This window comes from Chamaea fasciata, unplaced genomic scaffold (genome assembly GCF_029207755.1).
Source record: "Chamaea fasciata isolate MVZ Bird 193981 ecotype frontalis unplaced genomic scaffold, bChaFas1.0.hap1 SCAF_8, whole genome shotgun sequence".
Classification (NCBI taxonomy): Eukaryota; Metazoa; Chordata; class Aves; order Passeriformes; family Sylviidae; genus Chamaea; species Chamaea fasciata.
The window spans coordinates 6006334-6027014 of NW_027094093.1; the positions used below are offsets into that span (position 1 = coordinate 6006334).

Consider the following 20681-nt stretch of genomic DNA (forward strand, 5'->3'; position numbering starts at 1 on the left):
ATTTTCCTCTACAGTGAGTCAGGTCTCCCCGCTATGATCCCTGCCTTGGTGCCTCCAGCGCGGCTGGGGGAGTGACACCTTGATGCAGGTAGTGCCGTGGGACAGCAGTCCATGAGATGGCAGGGCTCCTCCTGTCCTGTCCCAGTCATGTGTCCCCGTCTCTCTCCTAACATCCCCGATGTAACATCACTGTCTCCCCAGGCCAGTGAGTAAGTGGGTTTCAGCCCTTATAAGCCCCTTGGCTCAAGAAGGCTTTCCAAGAGGAGGCACACAGGGATTGTAATTCCCAGAGATGCTCTACTTGCTGCTGCTGGGCTGTTGGAAGGGCTGGGTGGAAATTTAATATATACTTGTTTAAATGGAGTGATAAAATTCCCTTCAGCCTTTTAGAGTGACCCGGCTTCCCTCCTACCAGACCAAGCTAAACTGGCAGAAAAGCCCCTCCATGTCTGTGCACTGCCAGGGACAAAAGAGCTGCTCACAAATGTGGCACCCATCAGTACCACAGGACAGAAAAATGCCTGTCTATTAATACTTACAGTTATACAATCATTAATACTTATAGTATATAACGCACACTACAAGTTTAATTTAAGATACTCCTCTTCTAGCAAATAGCTCTTCACTCATGTCCAGATTAACGTCAGGGATTATCTGGAGAGGATACAGTACTTTTATTTGGGAATTAAAGAATTAATTTGGTATTTATTTCATAAACTAGGCTTAGATCACTCACCAGTTCAGCCCTGGCTGTGTTCAGTAAGCAATATGTTTTTTTTGGATGGTGCTGGATTTCTCCTGGAGGGAGAATGGATGGGGATAATATCTTTGACTTGTGTCTCATCCCACTGGTCCTCACTAGGGAGAGCTGTGCTGCTTCTCTTGCACAGTTTATATGAACAGAGGGAACTCTAGAAGTTCACTGACATGGGTGTTGTATATGAGGCTTAATAATCTGTTTATTTTTGGTTTAAGGAAAAAAAAAGTCATACTGAGTCTCCCTGAAATGAGGTTCATGCAAGTATCCACTTGTCTGTGGATACCAAAATCTTAAGATAATTGATGGCAATATTTCCCCAAGGGGAATGATGGAGAATGAAAAATTTGGTTTTATTTTTCTGTCTCTATACAACCCACTTGCACCAGAAATTTCTAATAATTGCCAAATTCCTGTTACATAGGCATTGTTTTCATCCATGTTTCTCTGCGCCTGAACTTCAGCTGGATTCAGCCAGGAACTAGCTCACCTCTGGCTACTGTGTTTGTAGGTGCCAGGGAACCTGCTCCCTGCTGTGTTTGCTGCGACTGTGAGTGCAGCCGTGCAGAGGCAGTTTCTTCACCCTCCCACCCAAATTCCTCTGCTTTCATTACTTTTTTTTGTCCTAGTTCAATGACCACTGGCTTTTGTCTCAAGGTCTGGCAGAGCCTGGTGCCACACAGACCCAAGAGACAAAGAAATAGGCTGGCTTTTCTCCCCGAGCCTGGTGTGAGGAGCCCACATTGTGAGGGACACAGGCAGAGGGCTGAAGCGTTCTGCTCAGCCTTGGGCACTGTAAAACCCCCTTGCTTCTTTAAACATATCAGCCCAAAGCTCTGGCAAGGAAGCTCTGACCCTGAGGAAAGGAGCCTCAAGGCTGCACCCTCCTGTTTGAAGATCAGAACATGAATTTTAAAATAACGCAGGCAGCTCTTTGGGCAGCACTGAAAGCACAGCCAGCTCACAGCCCCACACCCACACCTCCTGGACTGTCACAGGCTGGGTTAGGGATGATCCAGGCCAGGAGAGCAGTCTTTATCAAGGATATGAGCCTGGACAAGGATCAGGAAAGTTGCTTGGAGCTGCTCATTAGCAGAGGCAAAAGAAGGTGAAGGTTTCTGGTGTTCACATCTGACCCTGCTGCTTCTTCCCATCCTATCAGCACATCATTCCAGATCATCACCCATAAAATACAGATGTCAGAATGATTTGGGGTGAAATGGACAGCAAGAATCACTAGGAAACAGAATTTCAGGACTGTTCAAGTTTCAAGATCTGTCAAATGCTACTTTTTCATTTTAAGGAAAGGTCACTTTCCACAATGACATCAGAAGATGGTTTAAGGAGATGAGCTAGGACCTTGTCTCTGACTAGAAAAAGTTTGCTTTAATAAATTTCTTGGCTGAGGACTGAGCTAGAGATCTACCAGATCAAAATGATATCAACAGAAAAACCCTCTCTTTCCTGCTGACAGAGAGCCCCATTTATAGCCAGCTCTTACAGGAATGCAAGTACTTGTGGACAAAAAATCTTATAGTGCAAAATTGCTGACAAACTACCTCCACACTAGAAACACCACTACCTAAAAGCATCCCTGCTGTCCCTGCTAGTCCCACCAGAGTAGAGATAACTGGTGGTGATTGCAATGCCTAAAATGCAAGAATTTTAGTGGTCAAGTAAATATTTGGAGTCGACATACTCAACCTTAACGCTGGGGAAATCATTTTTCCCCAAACCAGTGTTTGAGCCTGTTAAAAAAGCTTTCATGAGCTGATATAAGGAAATGATCAACGCAGATGGGTTTCCTCTGCACCAGTATGTGAAGAGCCTGGTGCTCTGCAGTTTCATTCTTTGCCTCTTGCAACTTGTTGTGCTTTCACTCTCCCAGAGGCCAATCAGTGTCTGCTTTTCACCCAGAACACTTTGCTGGCAGTGAAGCTCCAGCACTGCCTAGAGCACTGAAGGAGTCTGACAGGGCTAGGGTACACCAGATGCTGGCATCATGCTCTTCTGTCCTGCAGGGATTCCCTTGAGCCAGTGGGACACCAGGAAGCCCTGGACACCCTGGGAATCCTGGATCACCTGGGCAGCTAGTGAGGAAAGGTGTCCCTTGGCTTTATTGCTGCACAATGGGCTCTTCCCATTGCCTTGCCTGCTCCCTGAGCCAGCCTCTGCTTCCCTGCTCCCTGTGCTGGGAGTCTCAGCAGCTGGCAGGGCCACTGCTGTCTCCTGTGTGTGTATCCCCGGCAAAGTGTATTGTCCATCCTTGCTTTGGCTGAAGCTGCCATGCCATGCCACCCCATTCCATTCCATCTTATCCCATCCTAACTCACCTGGCTGGCAGGGACACGTTCACCTCCTCAGCTGCTGTTTTCCACGGCATCTTTGGCCCACAAGGGGATCCTGTGAGTATGGCCCTCATCCTCCCCAACCCTTCTCACACCCAACACCTCCTCTCATTCTCATCTTTCTTTCCCAGGGAACACAGGGGTTCATGGGACTTACTGGCACAAAGGGGGAGAGCCTGGAGAGGGAACCTGACAGTTCTGGAGAATTTCAGTAGTGCAGTGACTGCTGTGGGTCAGCCTGAGGAAGCTGCTGGACGGCATCATCCTGGTCCTGCTGTTTCTGCTTGTGCTTTTTCTTTCCACCTAGTGCTTTCTCCCTGGCACTCATCAGCCTGGATCTGGCATCAGGCCTCTCTCTGTCCAGCTGCTGCCTTCTGCTATGTCTTCCAAGGGTATAAACTTTGGTGGATGTCCAGCTGCAAACCAAGCAGGGACATGGTCAGTCTGTGCCTGGAGCTCAGAGGCCCTGGAAAGGCTCGGCCATGCATGGAGCAGCTGCTAAGTTGCACCATGGCAGTGACACCACACTGGCCTGCCACTTTGTCACCATGGCAGTGACACCGTAACAGCCGTGCCCCACCAGACCCACGGCAGTGATGCCATATGTGACATAGTCAGCATTGCAGCTTGGCAGAGGTTCAAAACAGGAAATTCAGGACCACCCAGGCTTTACAACTGCTTTACCTGCAAAGCAATTGTGAAGCTTTGCAGGTAAAGCTTTTAAGGCATTAAACTGTCTGTAATATGAGTGAGAACTGTGCTAAGCAAAGGTTTTGACCAAACAGCTTAAGTTTCAACATTTATCAAGTCAGACTGGCAGGAGCTGTTTTGAAATGTTTAATAAGCTTTTTGTTTTAAGATTTACTTTACAAGGCAACTCGTATCACTCTCATCAGTATCTCAATACAAAAGTCTTACAATGCTTTATTTGCTAAAAAACTACAACATGGAACTGGGGGCTAGGGAGTTGTCTCCTTTTGCCAGCTGTTTTGCCAGGAGGGGTGTCCCACAGCCTGCTGCTGGAGGCTGCTGGACTCAAACAATAAGTTACACAAGTTCTGTACATAATTACAGTCAGAGTATGCAGCTGTATTATACACCACAGGTAAACACCACCAGGGCCCATAACTACTATAAATCTTGAAGATATCAGGGTTTATTTGACCATGGATATATCTGATCTATCAGGGGACTGACATCCATCTTTCTTAGGCACTGATCCAGGCAGAACTGCCTTGCAGAAAAAAACTGGCTCTTTTGCAAACTTGTGCATTATTAAAAAAATTTTGTGTAGCTCTCAAGTCTTTAACAAATCTATAAAAATAATTATTTGCTAGCCTCGTGCCTACCTTCAAACACAGAATTGTTTGAATAACTTCATATTCTCTTTCTGCATTAGGTTCACTGCAGTATTAGATCAGACAGAAACTTCAAAACCTTAACTGCACCAACTGTGACTCAACCAACTGGGTATTTTAGTCCGAACAAAAGAGTTTAAATACAACTCCAAAGAAAACAGAGGAGGTTTGTACCACAGCAGCTCAAGCTAACTAACACTGAATAGGTTTTCCATAGTGAGAAAAAAAAAGCTACTATTTCAAGTTTTAGCATAGAATATTCAGGGAAAACATTTTGTAAGCCTATGCTTTGTAAACATTTATACAAATCATTCAGAGTCGCTTTGGAATGGATTTTCAAATCCTTGGTGTTATGCAGGGCAGGAATTAACAGCTAACACTATGGAAACAAGTGACTTTGACATGGAGTTGGAAGAGCAGGAGCACTGAAGGCTCCTGCATCAAGTACTTAAAACTGGGTATTACTTTGTATTTTATTATAAAGTTTATAGCATTACAGAGTCCAGTATGGCACTGTAAGTAACCTTGTTACAGTATTTGTTTTGCTTGGTACAAAACAGCTGAACAGCAGCATAACTGTTACACTGAATCCAGGATTGGAATGGGTTGGCTTCTTCTGAATAGGGGATCAGTCAGTGATTTAAAATAAAAAGGCTGCATTTTTTAAATCTCAAATATGTGCAAAATTCCTTTCAGTAGAGAATGTGGTAGAGGTCTGTGCAATATTGAAGGTTATGCCCCAACCCCGACACTGCCCATATACTGCAGTCACGTGGAGGGTGAACTCTGGATGGTTACTCACGACTTTGGGTGCTGTTTCCAGGAGTCCTCCTCACAGCTGGTGTTCTCTCCCCACCCCACTCTATGTCCTTTTATGCAGTGCATCAAGTACTGACATTCATAATTATTCTCTCCCCTCTGCCCCACCCCCAAAAATAAAATTGGTCCATGATAGCTCTAATAAGCTTCCTTCAGGAATTCCAGTAAACTCTCCATCCTAAGACAGCTGTGCCTGTTACAATGGGTTTATGAAAGCAAATGCAATCTGGGAGACGAAAGGCTGTATGTAAAGAGAAGTATCTCCACTTTCCTAAGGTCTTCAACAGCTTTTAAAAACAAGAGCATGGATTCCAATGTTATTATGAGGAAAGCCCCTTGGATTTTGGTGCTTTAGCCTTGATGTGATTTGCTGTTTTCACATGTTGTAGGCAACATAAATAGGATCCAACTGATCAGCTAAGAATCCATCTCTCAAGTGCATCCGTTGTTTTTCGCCACGGGAGTTGATGGGGATGACGCCGGGATCCACGATGACCACGACACCGACTATGAGATAATGCTCCTCCAGCACCACGTTCGTCACCAGCGCCACCAGATCCAGCGCTTCCTGCTCCGAGCCTTCCAGCTCCACCACCACCACCAGCAGGTTTGTCCATGTAAACACAGCACTGTTGGCATGACACACGTGTTAACGGGCAGGAAAAAAACCTTGACAAGTTATCAAGAGATTATTAAAAGAAAGACAAGACCTCCCAAAGCTTACATGTAAACCCAAATGCTGTGAGGCTGGAGAGGACCTACAGCCAATTATATACATGACTCATTAGGGCCAAATGGGAATAACAGGCATGAGAAGACATCATCCATGAAATCCTTGAGATGTGTTTACCACACCCACACGTGTACATTCCGACACAAGCAAGTTCTTTTGCTTCAGAAGAAATGAAATGACACAGAAGAATAATGCTGTGGTTCTTACCATTCTGCAATGCTCTTGTGTGCCCTGATTACAGAGGTCTCTATGTCGATGGGGTGGTACCTCATTCCTCTGAGCTCCAGCGTTTCATCCAAAGAGCCCACCACATACAAGGCATCGTGCCTCTCTGCAATACAGCACACACATTTCAACACCATCACAGCTACAGGAGGAACACGGTCACTTGTATGTACCTGTTCCTGACGTTCGAACATGTTCCCAGTGCTTCCTAGGGGAAAGAGCCTATAATACAAGCTCTGGCATCTGGAGAGAATTAAGTGCTCATGTAGCACTTCTGCCTAGGACTCCAAGCAACTGAAACCACAATGAAAAGAATTTTTGGGTCATCCAGTTCTGTCCTTTCTTTCATGTAATGTAACCTCTGTTCATAAACCCAAGCAAAATCCACTGTTAAGGCATCTTTTTGTTCCACTATTCTTATCAGAGAACTTTCTCTGATTAACACAACCACTTTTCCAATTCCCAAATTTAACTTTTTTTTTTTTTTCTTTTTAACACTAGCTTATACCCACCTGTCCTCATGCCAGCAAAATTCCGCTCAGCTTCTTAAGATCCCACAGTTTACACATTAAGAATAACTCTGTCCTCTCCCCAGCCTCAGCTTTGCCAGGTTAAATATGCAAAGCTCTCCTAGGCCCTATCTGAAGGACACACTCTCCACATTCATCCTTGTAATTCTGTTCAGTTCAATTTTGCTTTTTCTTTGTTAACTGTCTTGTAGTCTTGCTCAGTTGTGTCACTGGAGGTGAAAATCAGGCTGGGAAGCTGTATTTCATGTATACTGTATGTTAATTCACTGCACAAAGCCTCTTAAAAACTAAAGGACAACTGACATTGTTCCATGGTGATAAAAATCTCTGTGATATGTGATTTTTCAGAAAGTTACAAAGCACAAAAACTTATTATTATTCAGTGGCAGCTGTTGGGACACTGACACTATTCATGCAGACACCATTATTCATTTAAGTCCAATCACAGAAAACCAGCAATGTATATTTGTTACTAAGTTACAAGCATTCAAACTCCTTTCCTTAGAATGTTCAGAGATTTATTTTTTTTAAATATATGATAATCAAGAGGTCTAGCTACTTTGTATTCTGTCTCAACAGAAAACAAAGCAGATGGAAGTTAAACTTTTACCAAATTTAGATGTTTTGTCTTAGATCAAATTTACTTTCTGTAGCGGAAAGTTTCTCCTCTACACCTTTTAACTTCTGAAAGACTGCAAAATCACTGGTGTCTGTGCATGTCCTGAATCTGCTGAATGATAGAACATCTCCTACTTAATACTCAGGAGCCTTCTGTGACGGCAGTCAGCATAAGCTTGCTGGACAGCCCAATCTTTGCTGGCTCAGCTTGCCCTAGGAGCTTCACACAAGTGCCCCTGTGGGTCCAGGTGTTTCCTCTCACCTCCACTGGCATCAGTCAGCTCAGTCCTGCGCAGGAAGCCCAGGTAGCCGGTGCGAGCCCACATGGTTTGAGTGTCCCCAAAACTCAGGCGAGCAGTAAAGTGATCAGCGTGCAGTGCTTCTTCCCCATACACCGTGTAGTAACCAGTAGCATTGTGTGGGCTACTCACCCATATCTAGGGGATAAACAAAATCCAAACTGGAATAAACACAGGTAATTTTGCCAGACACTGACAGCATCGTTAATTGATTTAAAAGATCCGTTTCACTGGCAATTTTAACTGCTCCCAAATGCCAGTTTTATTGAAACCATTATCTTCGGACCAGAGAAAAGGAATTTTATATACATGTAATTGGGGGATGGTAAAGGACATTAAAAAATGAACCAGGCATTTGGCTTACTGGAAAGGAACACCTGCTAACCTATTAGCTGGGCATCTTACTATACAACAAAAGACGCCTATAAAACAAAGGTTAAACCAAGCAGCAAATTACCTGCTGCTGCTGCCCACTGATGGGAGTACATCCCTACCTGTTCTAGCTGCTGGGCAGACACAGACTAGTGCCCTGGTCTCACATGTGCTGTGCAGCCACAAGTGCAGCAATGCACACAGTGCCAGCTCTCTGTGGCTTCATTCACGTGCCACACCAGGATCAGCCTGGCTGTCCCACTCAGGGCAAGGAAGGCATTTATCTAAGGGGAGGTATCGATGTATCACATCACTGCTGATAAACACAGTACAACAGTACCAAATCTTTACCTCTCCTAAATGCGAGTCTCCCAGAGGTCCCTTGGTTTCTGTGTGTGCTATGATGACCTTTACCCCCGGAAGAATCTTGAATAAGAAGCAAACAGAAGTTAAGAAAATGAATTCAACAAAAAAAGGTTAATTAGAAGTCAACAGTCTGTGCTTCCCTGACTACTTCTTTATGCACCACAGATACCAACAACCTCTTCCTACCACTGTTGTTTAACTTGTTAAACAATTTTAACTCTGAGCAGCCGTTTTGCAGCTTCAGTGTTGGTTTCACACCTAGAAAATGCCTTCCATATGAAGGCCATATGAAGATTTGTTTAGATGGTAGCAATTTATCCTATTGCTTCATGTCATGCACCTGGCTTCACTTGAACTACTCTTTCTCCTGGACGCATTCTGATTAGCCAAGCCCATCCCACATATTCTGTACTGAGATTCAGGTGATGCAGCTCCCTGCCCAGGTGAGGGCCATGAGGACATAACAAGCATCATAATAGCTTTAACTGAAAGAGGAGGTTTAGAATATACGCTGGGAAGAAATTCTCCCATGTGAGGGTGGTGAGGCCCTGGCATAGGTTGTCCAGAAAAGCTGTGGTTATGTCACCCCTGGAAGTGTCCAAGGCCAGGTTGGATGGGGCTTGGAGCAACCTGGCCTAGTAGAAGGTGTCCCCCCACCCATGGTGGACAGGGACTGGAATGAGATGAGCTGTAATGTCCTTTCCAACCCAAACCACACTGTGATTCTGTGAGGAGGAAGGATCACACTCAGTCTCTCACCTTCCCAGACTCCATAAGTGGCAGACTGTGTGGAGAACCTCTCTCTACCAAACGCACCCTGAGAAAATAAGAGGATACACTTGTACAAGGCTTTAAGAACTGTTGGAGGTTAGGATTTTTTTTTTCTTTATTTTTTCCTTTTTCTCTCAGGGAATTTTATCCCATCTGCTGCCTAAGAGATGATAATGACTGTCCTTCAGAGAGACAAATGTAGCCAAGGAGGAGGGGGAAAGGTGCAGGTGGCTGCACTCTTGTAGCTGAGGGGCAATCCTTTGGGAAGGGAAAAGATACCTGAGATTTTGGCTAGGGGTTGAGGAGTTGGGCCTGGCTCCTCTCGCTCCCTCTCAGATCAGAGGGGACATGGCTGGTCTGTGGTTGTTGTGGGAGGAATTTGCTGCCACCTTGGAGTTCTGCCTTTTACTGCTTCTACCATGAATGAGGCTTTGCTCAGCCGGTGAACCATAGTTACCTTAGTAACACCTGATCGCACTGGAAAAGCACCTTCACCGTCTACCTGGGTTCCTCAGGGGAAAACCGGGGACCCTGAGCCCTTCCCCATTCTGAGGGAGCCTCTCCTGGCTGCTTGCAGGACCACAGCTGCCACTGCCCAGCCCTGCTGTCTTCTGCTGTTGCTTTGGGTTTTTCACTACATTTTACCCCAATACCCCATGTCTGCCCAACCCTGTGGTTCCTGCTGCAGCTGTGGAGTTTGCGCTATGCTTTGTTTGCCGCTCCGGGCTGAGCCCGCCCTGCCCTTCCAGCCGCAGCCCCCGCTCCCATCGCGCCCGTCCGCCATCCCCGCGGCCCCTCCGCGCTGCCGGCACAGCGCCCCCTGCAGGCGCGGGGCAATCACCGCACCCGCCCGGAGCCAGCAGCGCCCCCGGCGGCCGTGAGCGGAACTGCCCCGGGGGGAAAGGGCCGGGCCGCCCAGAGAGGCCGGAGCGCTCTGCTCTCTTTGGCTGCCCTGTCATATGTATATATATATATTTTAGTAAAGAACTGGTGCTCCTTTTCCCATATCTTTGCCGAAAGCCCCTTAATTTCAGTTATAATAATTTGGAGGGAAGGTGGTCATATTTTCCATTCCAAGGGAGGTTCCCACCTTCCTTGGCAGACGCCTGTCTTTCAAACCAAGACAAGAGCTTAAACAGAAGCTAAACAGATGTGTTCTAATATATCCACTGCTAGTTCATCTTTAGCTGCACTGACTGAGCTGCAACAAATCACCCAGTTCCTCTCATTTATTCACAACTTACAGTTACAAGTTCCTAGCTGTCTTCAAAACTTCCCTATTCGCATTCCCATACAACACGTTTCTTTTAAGAATCTGTAACTCTACTCTCTGGAAAGATAAGTAACTTCTTCCAACAAAGCCTGAAGGTTGCAGTCCCACCAGCATTTTAAATTCACCTTCTTTCCTGGACTCTCCTGGACCTCTACTTGTCACACTGAGTCATGGCAGAGCATCAGGAGGAACTACCAACAGTAAAGAGTAAGCAGACTAAGTGGCATTAAGTGACACAGTGTAACCCAGGGAAGTCTGAGGGAACAGAGCTGTTTTGGTTTGAAGGAAAAAAAAAAACCTACAACCAAACAAAAAACCCCAAACACTAAGGGAGATTCTAGCTGTGCTATTTCCACTACCCACAGGAATGGTAAAGAGCAGATTTCTTGGAACTGCACAGGGATATAATATGGCAAGGAGTCAGCTGGCTGCTGCCAAGGATATTTCAACAAACCAATGCAATGAGGCTGAAGTTTCTTCTCCACTGCCCTGAAGAGTCAATGCTTTAACACAGACTGTACCTGTCATGTCGAAGTGCTCTCATATCTACATAGACTGTCGTTGGATCTGGTCCTGCTGTTCCCTAACAATAAGGAGGAAGAAACAAATTCAACAGAAGCCACAACACCCGGCTTTCATTCTCACAGCCACACAAATTCATAAATTTATCTCCCTTTCTTACTAACACTTAAAAAGCACTTCCCTAATGTACAATATAGAGTAAAGTAGCCCCCCTTTCTACAGTGACTACTGTAGAGCCTTTGCTTTTCATGGAATTACTCAATGAATGCACAAGTGAAGTATGTAGCACAGGTAAGTCTAAGTTTGCAAAATTTTTTAAACTTAAAATTCAGTTTTTAGGATTTTATTTGAGTAAGCACCTGCTCCAAAACCCACACAGCTGTGCAAAAGGATGTAAGCACAAACCTGTGTGGGCCTAGTCCCTAACACTGCAGAACCAGATGGACTTTAGGACGTGACAAGCACACATGCATCACTATACCTGTTCAGCCAGCTTGCCCAGCCTGTTTGGCTGACAGCAGGACCACAAACAGAAGTAACAGAGGCCATCAAAGTGTGGGAAACAGAGAGAAAGGGGAAAAAAAGAAAATACAAACAAAGAGGCACTGGAAACATAAGATACACACAGTAAGACAGAAAACAAAACTTACACTGTTTTAAAATGAAAAGAAAATTTCCATTTCAGATTATTTAAGAGCTTGGCACTTTCAGGTAGTTCTTTTGGAAACATGCAAGTCTCAGATCATGAACAAAAGAAGCTACAGCAACTCATACATTGCTTTATAAAAAATCCCTTCTCTCTCTGTAAGACTGCTGCATCAGAAACACCTTCACAGTGAATCAGATCAGCAGGGTTGGAAGACATTTATCCGCCTGCTACTTTGTATCAAAAGTTTGGTCATTCATTTACAGTCATTTAAATCCAATTTCAAAAGTCTAATGGAGGTATCACTTTGGAAGAATGGGGGAAAAGGGATAGAAAACCCTTCCCAGAAAGAAGGCATTCAAGAATGGAAAACAGAGATGAAAAAGGCATGAAATGAAGGGGCAGCTTAACTGCCCAGCAGTCTTGTATTCCCCTCCAGGTTTTTTTGGAGTACTTTTCATGTTGCCATTCAGTATTCTGCAGAAAAACCATTTCCTACCCCTTTATTCCAAACTGGCTTTTGAAATTTTTATTCACACAGGCAATTTGGAAAGCTATTCTTTCACTCTTGGCAGCTGAAATGTTTTATTCAATAAATTTAAAACCTTAAATTATAGTCATCTTGATTTTATGTGTATCCTTCCTATTTTTCCACCTATTGATTCATAAAATCACTCTGATGTTATTTCTTTACACCCATTCAGCTTGGTCTTGTTAAACATCTTTTCTCCTTTAATTGTGAAAGAAACCATAGAAACTAAGGAAACAATTGTGAATAGCAACATATTTAAGTAACTCATGTCCCAAAATATCTCTCTTGTAGGAAACCTATAACACTGAGAGCTAAAAAGGCTTTTCTTCATCTAGTGGCCACCAGGAAGGAAAAAAAAAAAGGAAAAACAAAGTTTTGCAGAAGTACAGTAGCAATTTTCATAGCATCCTATTTTATTAAGTGTAATCCATACCAATAAAACTGGAAATTAAATTTACAATTACACATACTTAATCCATGTGCTACCTTAAGATATACTCCAGGGTACTTTCCCATTTTCTAGTCCATGCTTACTTAATACCTGATTTTTCAGGTAAGTTTTGATATATATATATATATAAAATGTATGCATTTTTTTAATCTCCTGACTGGAAAAGAAATACCTCATTAAGAAAAGTTGGACTTCATCTGGTTAAGTTACACATAAAAGATTATTATCAGCTGAATACTAAACTATAAAAGGTGGTTCTGGCCCACAGCATGTCATTATCTCCAGACTGTGAAGCATGGCTGAGTACTATGGGCATATGCTCCCTCTCAAAGCTTCCCATTTCACACTTTTAAGTAAAACAAAGTCCCGCTCTCACACAAAGTGAGACAAAAATATTTGCATGTTGCTAATACTCATTTGAGATCTTTAAAAATAAAAAAAAAAACTGCCAGAAGCGTCAGTTGTCTTGGGTCTTATTTGCGAAATTCTGTCTTCCATTTAATTCCACATTATAAAAACAAGACAAAATCTAAGCACACAAAAGCTGAAACAGCACTGCTTATAACATGTAACATTTATGAATAGAAAAGTGTTTTTTAAATACTTCTGCATAGTAGGAAGGAAACAAGTTTCTTAGTACTGACCCTCTGGATTAGAAAAGCAAATCAATTGGTCAATTAGTACAGAAAAGTGAAATTATCATAATCAACATCATATTAAACATCTTATTAAAAAGCTTAATTTAACTTGGTGATGAAGCAAGCAAGCAATGGAGCTCCAGTTCATTAGAAAAAGAAATCCATTCAGCTGAACATGATTTTCTACCAAGTTCCCAGAGATTGTGTTAAAGGAACAAGCAGTTTAATCTCACCTGTAAGCAAATTGCTACGTTGACCCTGCAGCCAAAGGTAGTGCTCACTGCACGAGCAGAGAGTCCCAGGTCTTTGAATAACTTGGAGAAGGACTGGGTGAGGGTGATCCTCGGCCTCTCCTCTGCCACCACCATGCAGGTGCGCACGCAGGACAGGTTAACCCCCTTCATCTGGGAGGGCCAGGGGAGAGAACAACATTGTAACTTCAGAGGCGGCAATTCTAGAAAGAAACTGTTTTATTTGTGTAACAGAATGGCTAAAAAAGCACTAGAATAACACTGGATTAATACTACAATATGTAGCTGCAACAGTCATTCAGCATTTTGAGCTGAAAACCCCACAAAATGTCATTTTGCCACAGGGCTGGGTTCCCAGCACTGCACAGTTTAGGTCTCCCAGACATCATCAGCTCCTCCCAAGGTGAATGTGAACCTGGAACAACTGGCTGTGGGCCAGGATTCCCTTTGGTGAGGAGCAGTGGAACAGAGGGACAAAGTTTTTTTTTGTCTCTACTGAGAGCACACAATTACAACCACTTTTTTTGTGAAGGAGCTGTCACACATTCCCAGTGGAAGTCGTGAGCAGCTGAGTTATTACAGCTGTGGGAATGCTCCTTCCTCTTTAAGGAAATGAAATCTGAGTTGAGAGATTTTCCTCAAAAATAAATAGATGTATTAGAGTGCACTTGATGTTGTTAGGAATCAAAGGATCATGCAGTACATGCTTTGAGTGGGAAGGAAAGGACTTTAAAGCCCATCTCATTCCAGCCCCTCTGCACGGGCAGACACACCTTCCTCTAGATCAGGCTGCTCCAAGCCCCATCCAACCTGGCTTGGAACACTTCCAGGACCGGGGAAGATTACATCCATTTTAGAAATCAACACTTTTGGTATATCAAGTAAGTGAGTAAGTGAAAGTAAGTGAGACTTGATGAGTTTTGGGGGCTTTTTCTATTGGCTGTTTTGGGTGAGGTTTTTCGTGTTTGGTGAGGCTTTAGGATTTTTCCTTCTGTTGGTGTGTGTTTTGTCTGGGATTTTTTTGTTTGGTGTTGGGTTTTTTTCTTTGTCTCAGACACAAACAAGTTGATAGGCTTGCTATGCATTTTGCCCAAAATCTCAGCACAGAGGCTGCACAAATAACTAGAACTGAAAATACAACTTTTTTTTTTTTTTTTTCCTCCACCAGAAACGTGGAAACTGAATCTTCCAGCAGTCTCAACACTCCCGAAAAATCACGTCGTAATGAAGGCTCTCAAGGGAACACTTAAAATCTCATCTTCTCCAAGCCAAAATGAAGTTTTTTTAGAAAGATACATGTATGTTTATGTCAGTATGTGGCAAAATGAAGCCCACTCACCCGGAGAACATCAGTCTGTGTCCCAAGGCCTTTGGTGCACATCTCCATCACGGAGTAGGAGCAGAAGGTGACACGCACTTTGTACTGGCTGACAGCAGACAGCCACAGAGACACGTTGCTCTCCAGCTCCAGAGGAGGCACCAGGATGGATTGGTGACCTGAATATATACTGGGGAGAGGAAGCAATAGGAACATGAAAACTCAATTAATTAATGCATATGGCATGCTTAAAAGGCAGAAAAGATTGCAGCTTTGTGAGATGTGCTGCATTAGAGTAGGTATCTGATTGAATCAAGTCAAGATCCACTCATTTTAAGAAACATTTAACTGCTTCCTTCAGCATTTCTTCTTTAGTATTTCTTACTGCATACCAATCTTGCAGCGAACACCTTAAAGGTCTTGTCAAAACATATGGTTTAATCTCAAAAGACTTTAAAAGGATTTACTTAATCAATGTGAAACAGACAGTGAAGTCCTTTTGCTTTTCTTCCTTGAATTTGGACACAATTGTTTTTTTAAGAAAAGTTAGACTTTATCTGGTTAAATTATACATAAAAGATTATTATCAGCTGAATAATAAACTATCAAAGGACAGTTAAATTTTTGCAATTAATTCCACTTGCAAACCTGAAGTTACTCAAGTAACTAACTGACTTAAACGGATTTTCTTACCACAAAAGGTGTTTTCTGAGCTACTGATAAAAAGGTTAATTTGGGTTTCTTTGACAGTTTCACCCATGTCCATTCCCTGGGGCTCTAGAGAAGGCTGGGCACACGTGAGGAGACCCAGAGCTGCAGAGCCATACCTGCACAAGCACCACAGTGCAAAGCCCAAGCCACAGTAGGGGTCCAGGCAGATGGCAATCTGTCGGGATGGGTACAGCTCACACTGGAGCTTTATAGAGCGACATAAGGCACTTGTAGCTGCATGTGACATCTGCAAGAGGAAAACAGGACCTCTCAGGACCTTCTTCTGGAAAGTGGGTTTTCTATATTTCTTTATAAATGTAAAGGAATAAAACATGATTATCTCTTGTTACTGTACCTTTACTCCTGCTAATATACCAGTAGTAGACACACTGAAGTCCAAGTACGCCAACATATCTGGAGACGTAGGTCTGAAAACATTAGCCAGCTTCTTTTTAGGCATATCATCTATTTAAAAAATACATAAGTAGAGGAGAGTACTGTATTATTTTGGGAAACAGGCACAGGATAAAAAATGTATCTTTACAGCATTATCATCAGATCCTCCCTATAATTTCTGGACAGCTATTTTAACACATCCACTCAATCAGGCACTTGGGGTGTAGCAAAATAAATACATCACTATTCAAACTATTTCCATTTTGACTACGGTACCTGTATCCAAAATAGTGGGCCACGTTTTAATATCTACAGCTGCTGCAGCCTCCTTGGACCTGAGCAGTTTCATTATAGCTTGGGTGGTCAATATACATGCAGACTTACTGACCTGCAAAAGGCAAAGCATTAAGAACATTAATAAAACCAGGGAGTGCATGCTCAAAGTCATGTCACATGCATCCAGATGAGATAAGATGTAAGTAAGATGAAGGGATGAAGAAATAATTGGAAATAAAGCAAAATAAATCACGACAATAAAATACCATTTTAAATGAGTGTCTGAAGAAGTCATTACTGACTCAGCCACAGCACACTGAATACTTATTTTGTAGCTTATTTTACACTGACCATGGCAAAGCATTTCATCAGGCTGCCTCAGCCATTCACCACTTCCCAAAAGCACAAGGAGAGGAATGTCTCATACCTACCTCTACAATCATTTTGACAGTGGGCAGAGTGGTAGCAAGGTTCTGTGGATGAGGTGGGCGGACAGTGATGGGAACACAGCCAGCGTACAAACAGCCATAGAAAGTTGCTATCAAGTCTATTCCTGGAAAGGATATTTGTGAAATTAAAGCCATTTTTATCAGATCAATAGGATGAACTCTTTCACCAAAAGCAAAATCCACACTGATTTATGTTACTGAGACGCAAAGATTTGTTACAAGTGTCTCTTCCAATCAACAGCCTGTTCCACACCCAGTTGAAAGTGTTTTGCATTTAAGAGCTAGCAAAAATTATTAAAATCCAATTAATAGACAGAACTTCTTTTCTTGTGCTGTGTGATTATGGGTTTTGCAGTCTGTGCTGCTTTACCTGGAGGGTAAACCAGGGCCACGTGGTCACCAACGTTCAGCCGTCCCTTCTCCATCAGCGCCACTGCCACTCTCTCTGCCCTCTTGTGCAGCTGGATGCACGAGGCAGTGCTGGCTACAGTACCCTGCACAGGAGACACGTGACAGCAGAAACCTTTAGAGGAACAGCAGCAGCTCAGTGACTTGGATATTGACAGGAAAATGCGTATACCAAAAGGGTTTCTCCTGGAGACATGTGAACACACCAACATATAGCACGGCAGCTCATTAGTCCCCAGCTATTTAAGACAGGTGTTCACCAATAGGTAACTTCTTCGTGCCCAAGTTCTGTGTTTCCCTTTGCAGAGTCTTGTGCCAAAGGTAAAACTTGCCTGAACAAAGTGACCTGGGAAAGGGCTGTTTCATACTAGAAAACTTCCCTCTAAATCTTTTTTATTCTGAGAGAATAAACCAGTTTAACAATAACAATGTTGAAACAATTTCTTTTGCTGAAGTACAGTCTCAAAAGAAAAGTTAGAAAGTCTGAACTACGTCCTAAACTAATTTGAATGAGACCAACAAATCCTTCACTTCCCAAAGACTGCTGCTGGACTTTCTGGAAGGCTCCTGTCTGCAGTACAGCACAAGGCAGATCCAATTTGCCCCTGGGCTGTTACTGACACTCCATGTGCCATCCTTCTTGAGGGCAGAGCCTAGTCCAGGGCAAGGCATCAGTATCTCCTGCAGGGTGTGACAGTGCTCCTGGAAATTTTGACTCCAAAGCTGGACCAAGGGCTCTCTATTTACTCTCTAGGTCTTCTAATCAGGAAATCCTCCATTTCTGACCTACAGTTAACCCTTGTGCTCAGGAATGAAGACAGAATCATGGCTTCCATTAATATGACTTAAGTTGTGTTCCAGCAGGAAATGCAATTACTGCAAATGTTTTAAGCTAGGCAGAATTCATACTGAAATTCCAGATGTGGAATAAATATATATAAATAAATATGACGTGAAATTCCAGAAGTGGAAAAATTTATGCTGCTTACTAACTAGCAATTTTTGTCTGCTTCATTAAAATAATCTGCAGCATTTCAGGAAGAGACTTCTAGAAGGAATTTTCTCAGAACGTAAATAATCTTTTGTTTTGGTCTCAATCTTCAAGTAAGACCTAAAGTGCATCTTACCTTGGAATTTAACAGAAGGAAGAGTGGATGATCTGGAGTTGTCTGAGCTCGCCACTGAAGAACATCTGCTAAATACAGGAACTGAAAGGGAAGAAAAAGGAGACATTCAAATTCAACCAAAGTGCCTCAGGTTTATTTTCAGCAGAATATCATACCTGGTCTTCTCTCATTCTGAATAAACTAATTCAAATATTTAATAATACCAGGACCCCAGTGTCACCTTTCTTGCCTGGTCATTGTCCTCCAGCTGGCTAACATCTCTCCCCGAGGCTTGTGCAATCCTCTTGCCAGCTACGAGGTTTCCTACAATCATGGAGGCAGGACCAACATCTGCATTTTGAAAAGAACAGTGCCAAATGAGGAAAAACAACCTGAGGGACAAGCAGCAATTCAGCCTGCAGGTGCCCTTTAGAACACAGGTCTGGCAGAACCAGCACATACTCTGGTCTCCTCACCTGGCTGCTTCTGCCGAGGCTTGGGCAGGTTGGTGACACAGGTGTGGGGACACATCAAGACGTTACAAGGATGCAGAGCACCCTCCAAAAAGCGCTGCTTCGTTTCTGAAATATGAATTCCTCCCAGTGGAGCCTTTGGCAAAGTGTTGGCTGGCACCAAGGCAAGGCAGTACACACCTACTTGATGAATGCTATCGATTGCCTTCACAGAAATAAAAAAAAACAACAAAACAACATTCCACATTATCAACTGGGATGTAGCTAGAGCAAGAATTTGAATTCAATGCATTTATAACATTAAAATTTTTACTTGCACCACAGTTTGCAAATAAAGGGTCCAATTCTGCACTCACTGAACTCATAGAAGCTGTGCCATGACTTCAATGGGAGCAGGAGCAGACCCAGGACTTTGCTTGTGCCCTCTATCAAGGGGATGCCACCTGCACATCAGGGATTAGGAAAGTCTCTTAAAAGTGGGCAAAAAGTGCAGAGATTTTCAAAAGCCAAAGTTATATCACAGCAAATTTAGCATGTATGGCACAATCACAAAAGCGCAGTAGAACATAAAACTCACAAAATTTAGGAAGGAAGCATCTTTGCTGCCTAAATTTTAAGTGTCTCTTTTAGCTATGACACTTCTAAAAAGAGAAACAAAAATATTTTCTCCCAATACTATTCTCTCCAAAAAGATAAGAAAGCTGAAATTGGACGGAAACCATTATTACCTAACTGCCTTACTCTTAAGAGCAAACTTCCCTTAAGTTGTTCTCTGCATCCTTCCCTTCTGTCATCCCCAGAGTCTTTCATAATTGATCTCTCCACTTTTACTTCCTGAGAACTGATTAATTCTAAAATCTGCAAATGCAGATCTCCACAGTTCCCCTTCCTCCTGTCCTTCATCCCCAAGAAAATACAGTAAAATAATTAAGGGAAAAAGTTTTTAACACTTCTTGTTGGAGATCTGGAATAAGGCTGTTAGTGATAGAAAGCTTTTGGGGCTGTTCTGTTACTTGGCACTATACTTGTGAATATTTTTAGAGGCAACCCAGTATGAAATCAGAAGAGACATGTAGCATTAACCTAAACAAAACCCATCACCCTTAGGACTTCGAGAATCCTAGTAGTAGGAAGTTAAGAAAACATTCTGAAAGAAAGTCTTATTTTTTACAAAATTCCGTTAATTCTCGACCCTGAAAAAATTATCTTATTACAGCTCTCTGTGGTTACACTGATAGGTTTTGCTTATGGGGGAAAAAAAAAAAAAGCTCTAATATTCTCATTTCATGCATCAGCCTTATTCACCTGGAAAGAGAAAAGGACAGACTGACTACCTGTAGAACCCTGCTCATCCACTGAAAACTATCCTCCTCTGAGGCGTCAGGCCGTTGCTCTGCCACAAGCACTATCCGATCATCATGCAAAACGGGCACAGAAAACACTGCTATCCTAAAACACAAAGGACAGAAGAATGATAGGATGCAACACAGAGCATGGCTTATCATCACATGGGAATGGCTGCAACCTCTCATGGCACTGTTTCACACACACAAGCATTATTCATGCCAGATCATCACAAAACCACAGGAAAATTTAGAACACGTGGGTTCCTTGCTGTAACTGATTTCTCCTGGGGGTCAGGTGGATTTGCAGTCACTCATGTAGCACGTGTCTGATAGGCAAGTTTCATACATGTGGGGGGTGTGCAAACCTTGCCTATCCAACTCCATCATGCACACTAGACTTGTAGCCCCTACATACTATGTCCCTTCCGGAAGACAACTATGCCAAGTTACTGACCACCAGATGCTTTGCACTGAAAAATACTTAACTCCCATTGGAGAATTACCTTAGTTTTAAGCCTGCCTCTTCTAGGATAAAATATTAATAATGCCTCAGCTTGGACTGGTGCCAGTCTGAACCCTGAGAGACTCCACTGGTCATTGATCTTCATCAGGACATTGAGCCATGGACCACTGAAGAGCAGTCAGGTTGGAGATACAATACACTATCTTTGAGGGTGGTCCTTCAGCAG

General features: G+C 43.2%; 1 protein-coding gene across 3 annotated transcripts in view; it reads right to left on the reverse strand.

Moving 5' to 3' along the window:
- Positions 1-4922: 4922 nt before the first annotated feature.
- Positions 4923-20681, reverse strand: part of DIP2A (disco interacting protein 2 homolog A) — a 79190-nt gene continuing 63431 nt past the window's right edge. The window contains exons 22-38 of one of the 3 annotated variants that reach the window (XM_066189487.1): positions 19981-20095; positions 18650-18851; positions 18424-18524; positions 18195-18275; positions 17030-17153; positions 16642-16763; positions 16211-16322; positions 15894-16003; positions 15655-15785; positions 14849-15017; positions 13492-13662; positions 10991-11052; positions 9185-9242; positions 8411-8485; positions 7651-7825; positions 6223-6346; positions 4923-5911 (exon numbers count right to left, since the gene is read on the reverse strand). In XM_066189487.1, the coding sequence (XP_066045584.1) occupies positions 5659-5911; positions 6223-6346; positions 7651-7825; positions 8411-8485; positions 9185-9242; positions 10991-11052; positions 13492-13662; positions 14849-15017; positions 15655-15785; positions 15894-16003; positions 16211-16322; positions 16642-16763; positions 17030-17153; positions 18195-18275; positions 18424-18524; positions 18650-18851; positions 19981-20095 (2185 nt within the window). In that variant the 3' untranslated portion in view covers positions 4923-5658. The other 2 variants (XM_066189486.1, XM_066189488.1) reach the window with 2 other exon arrangements.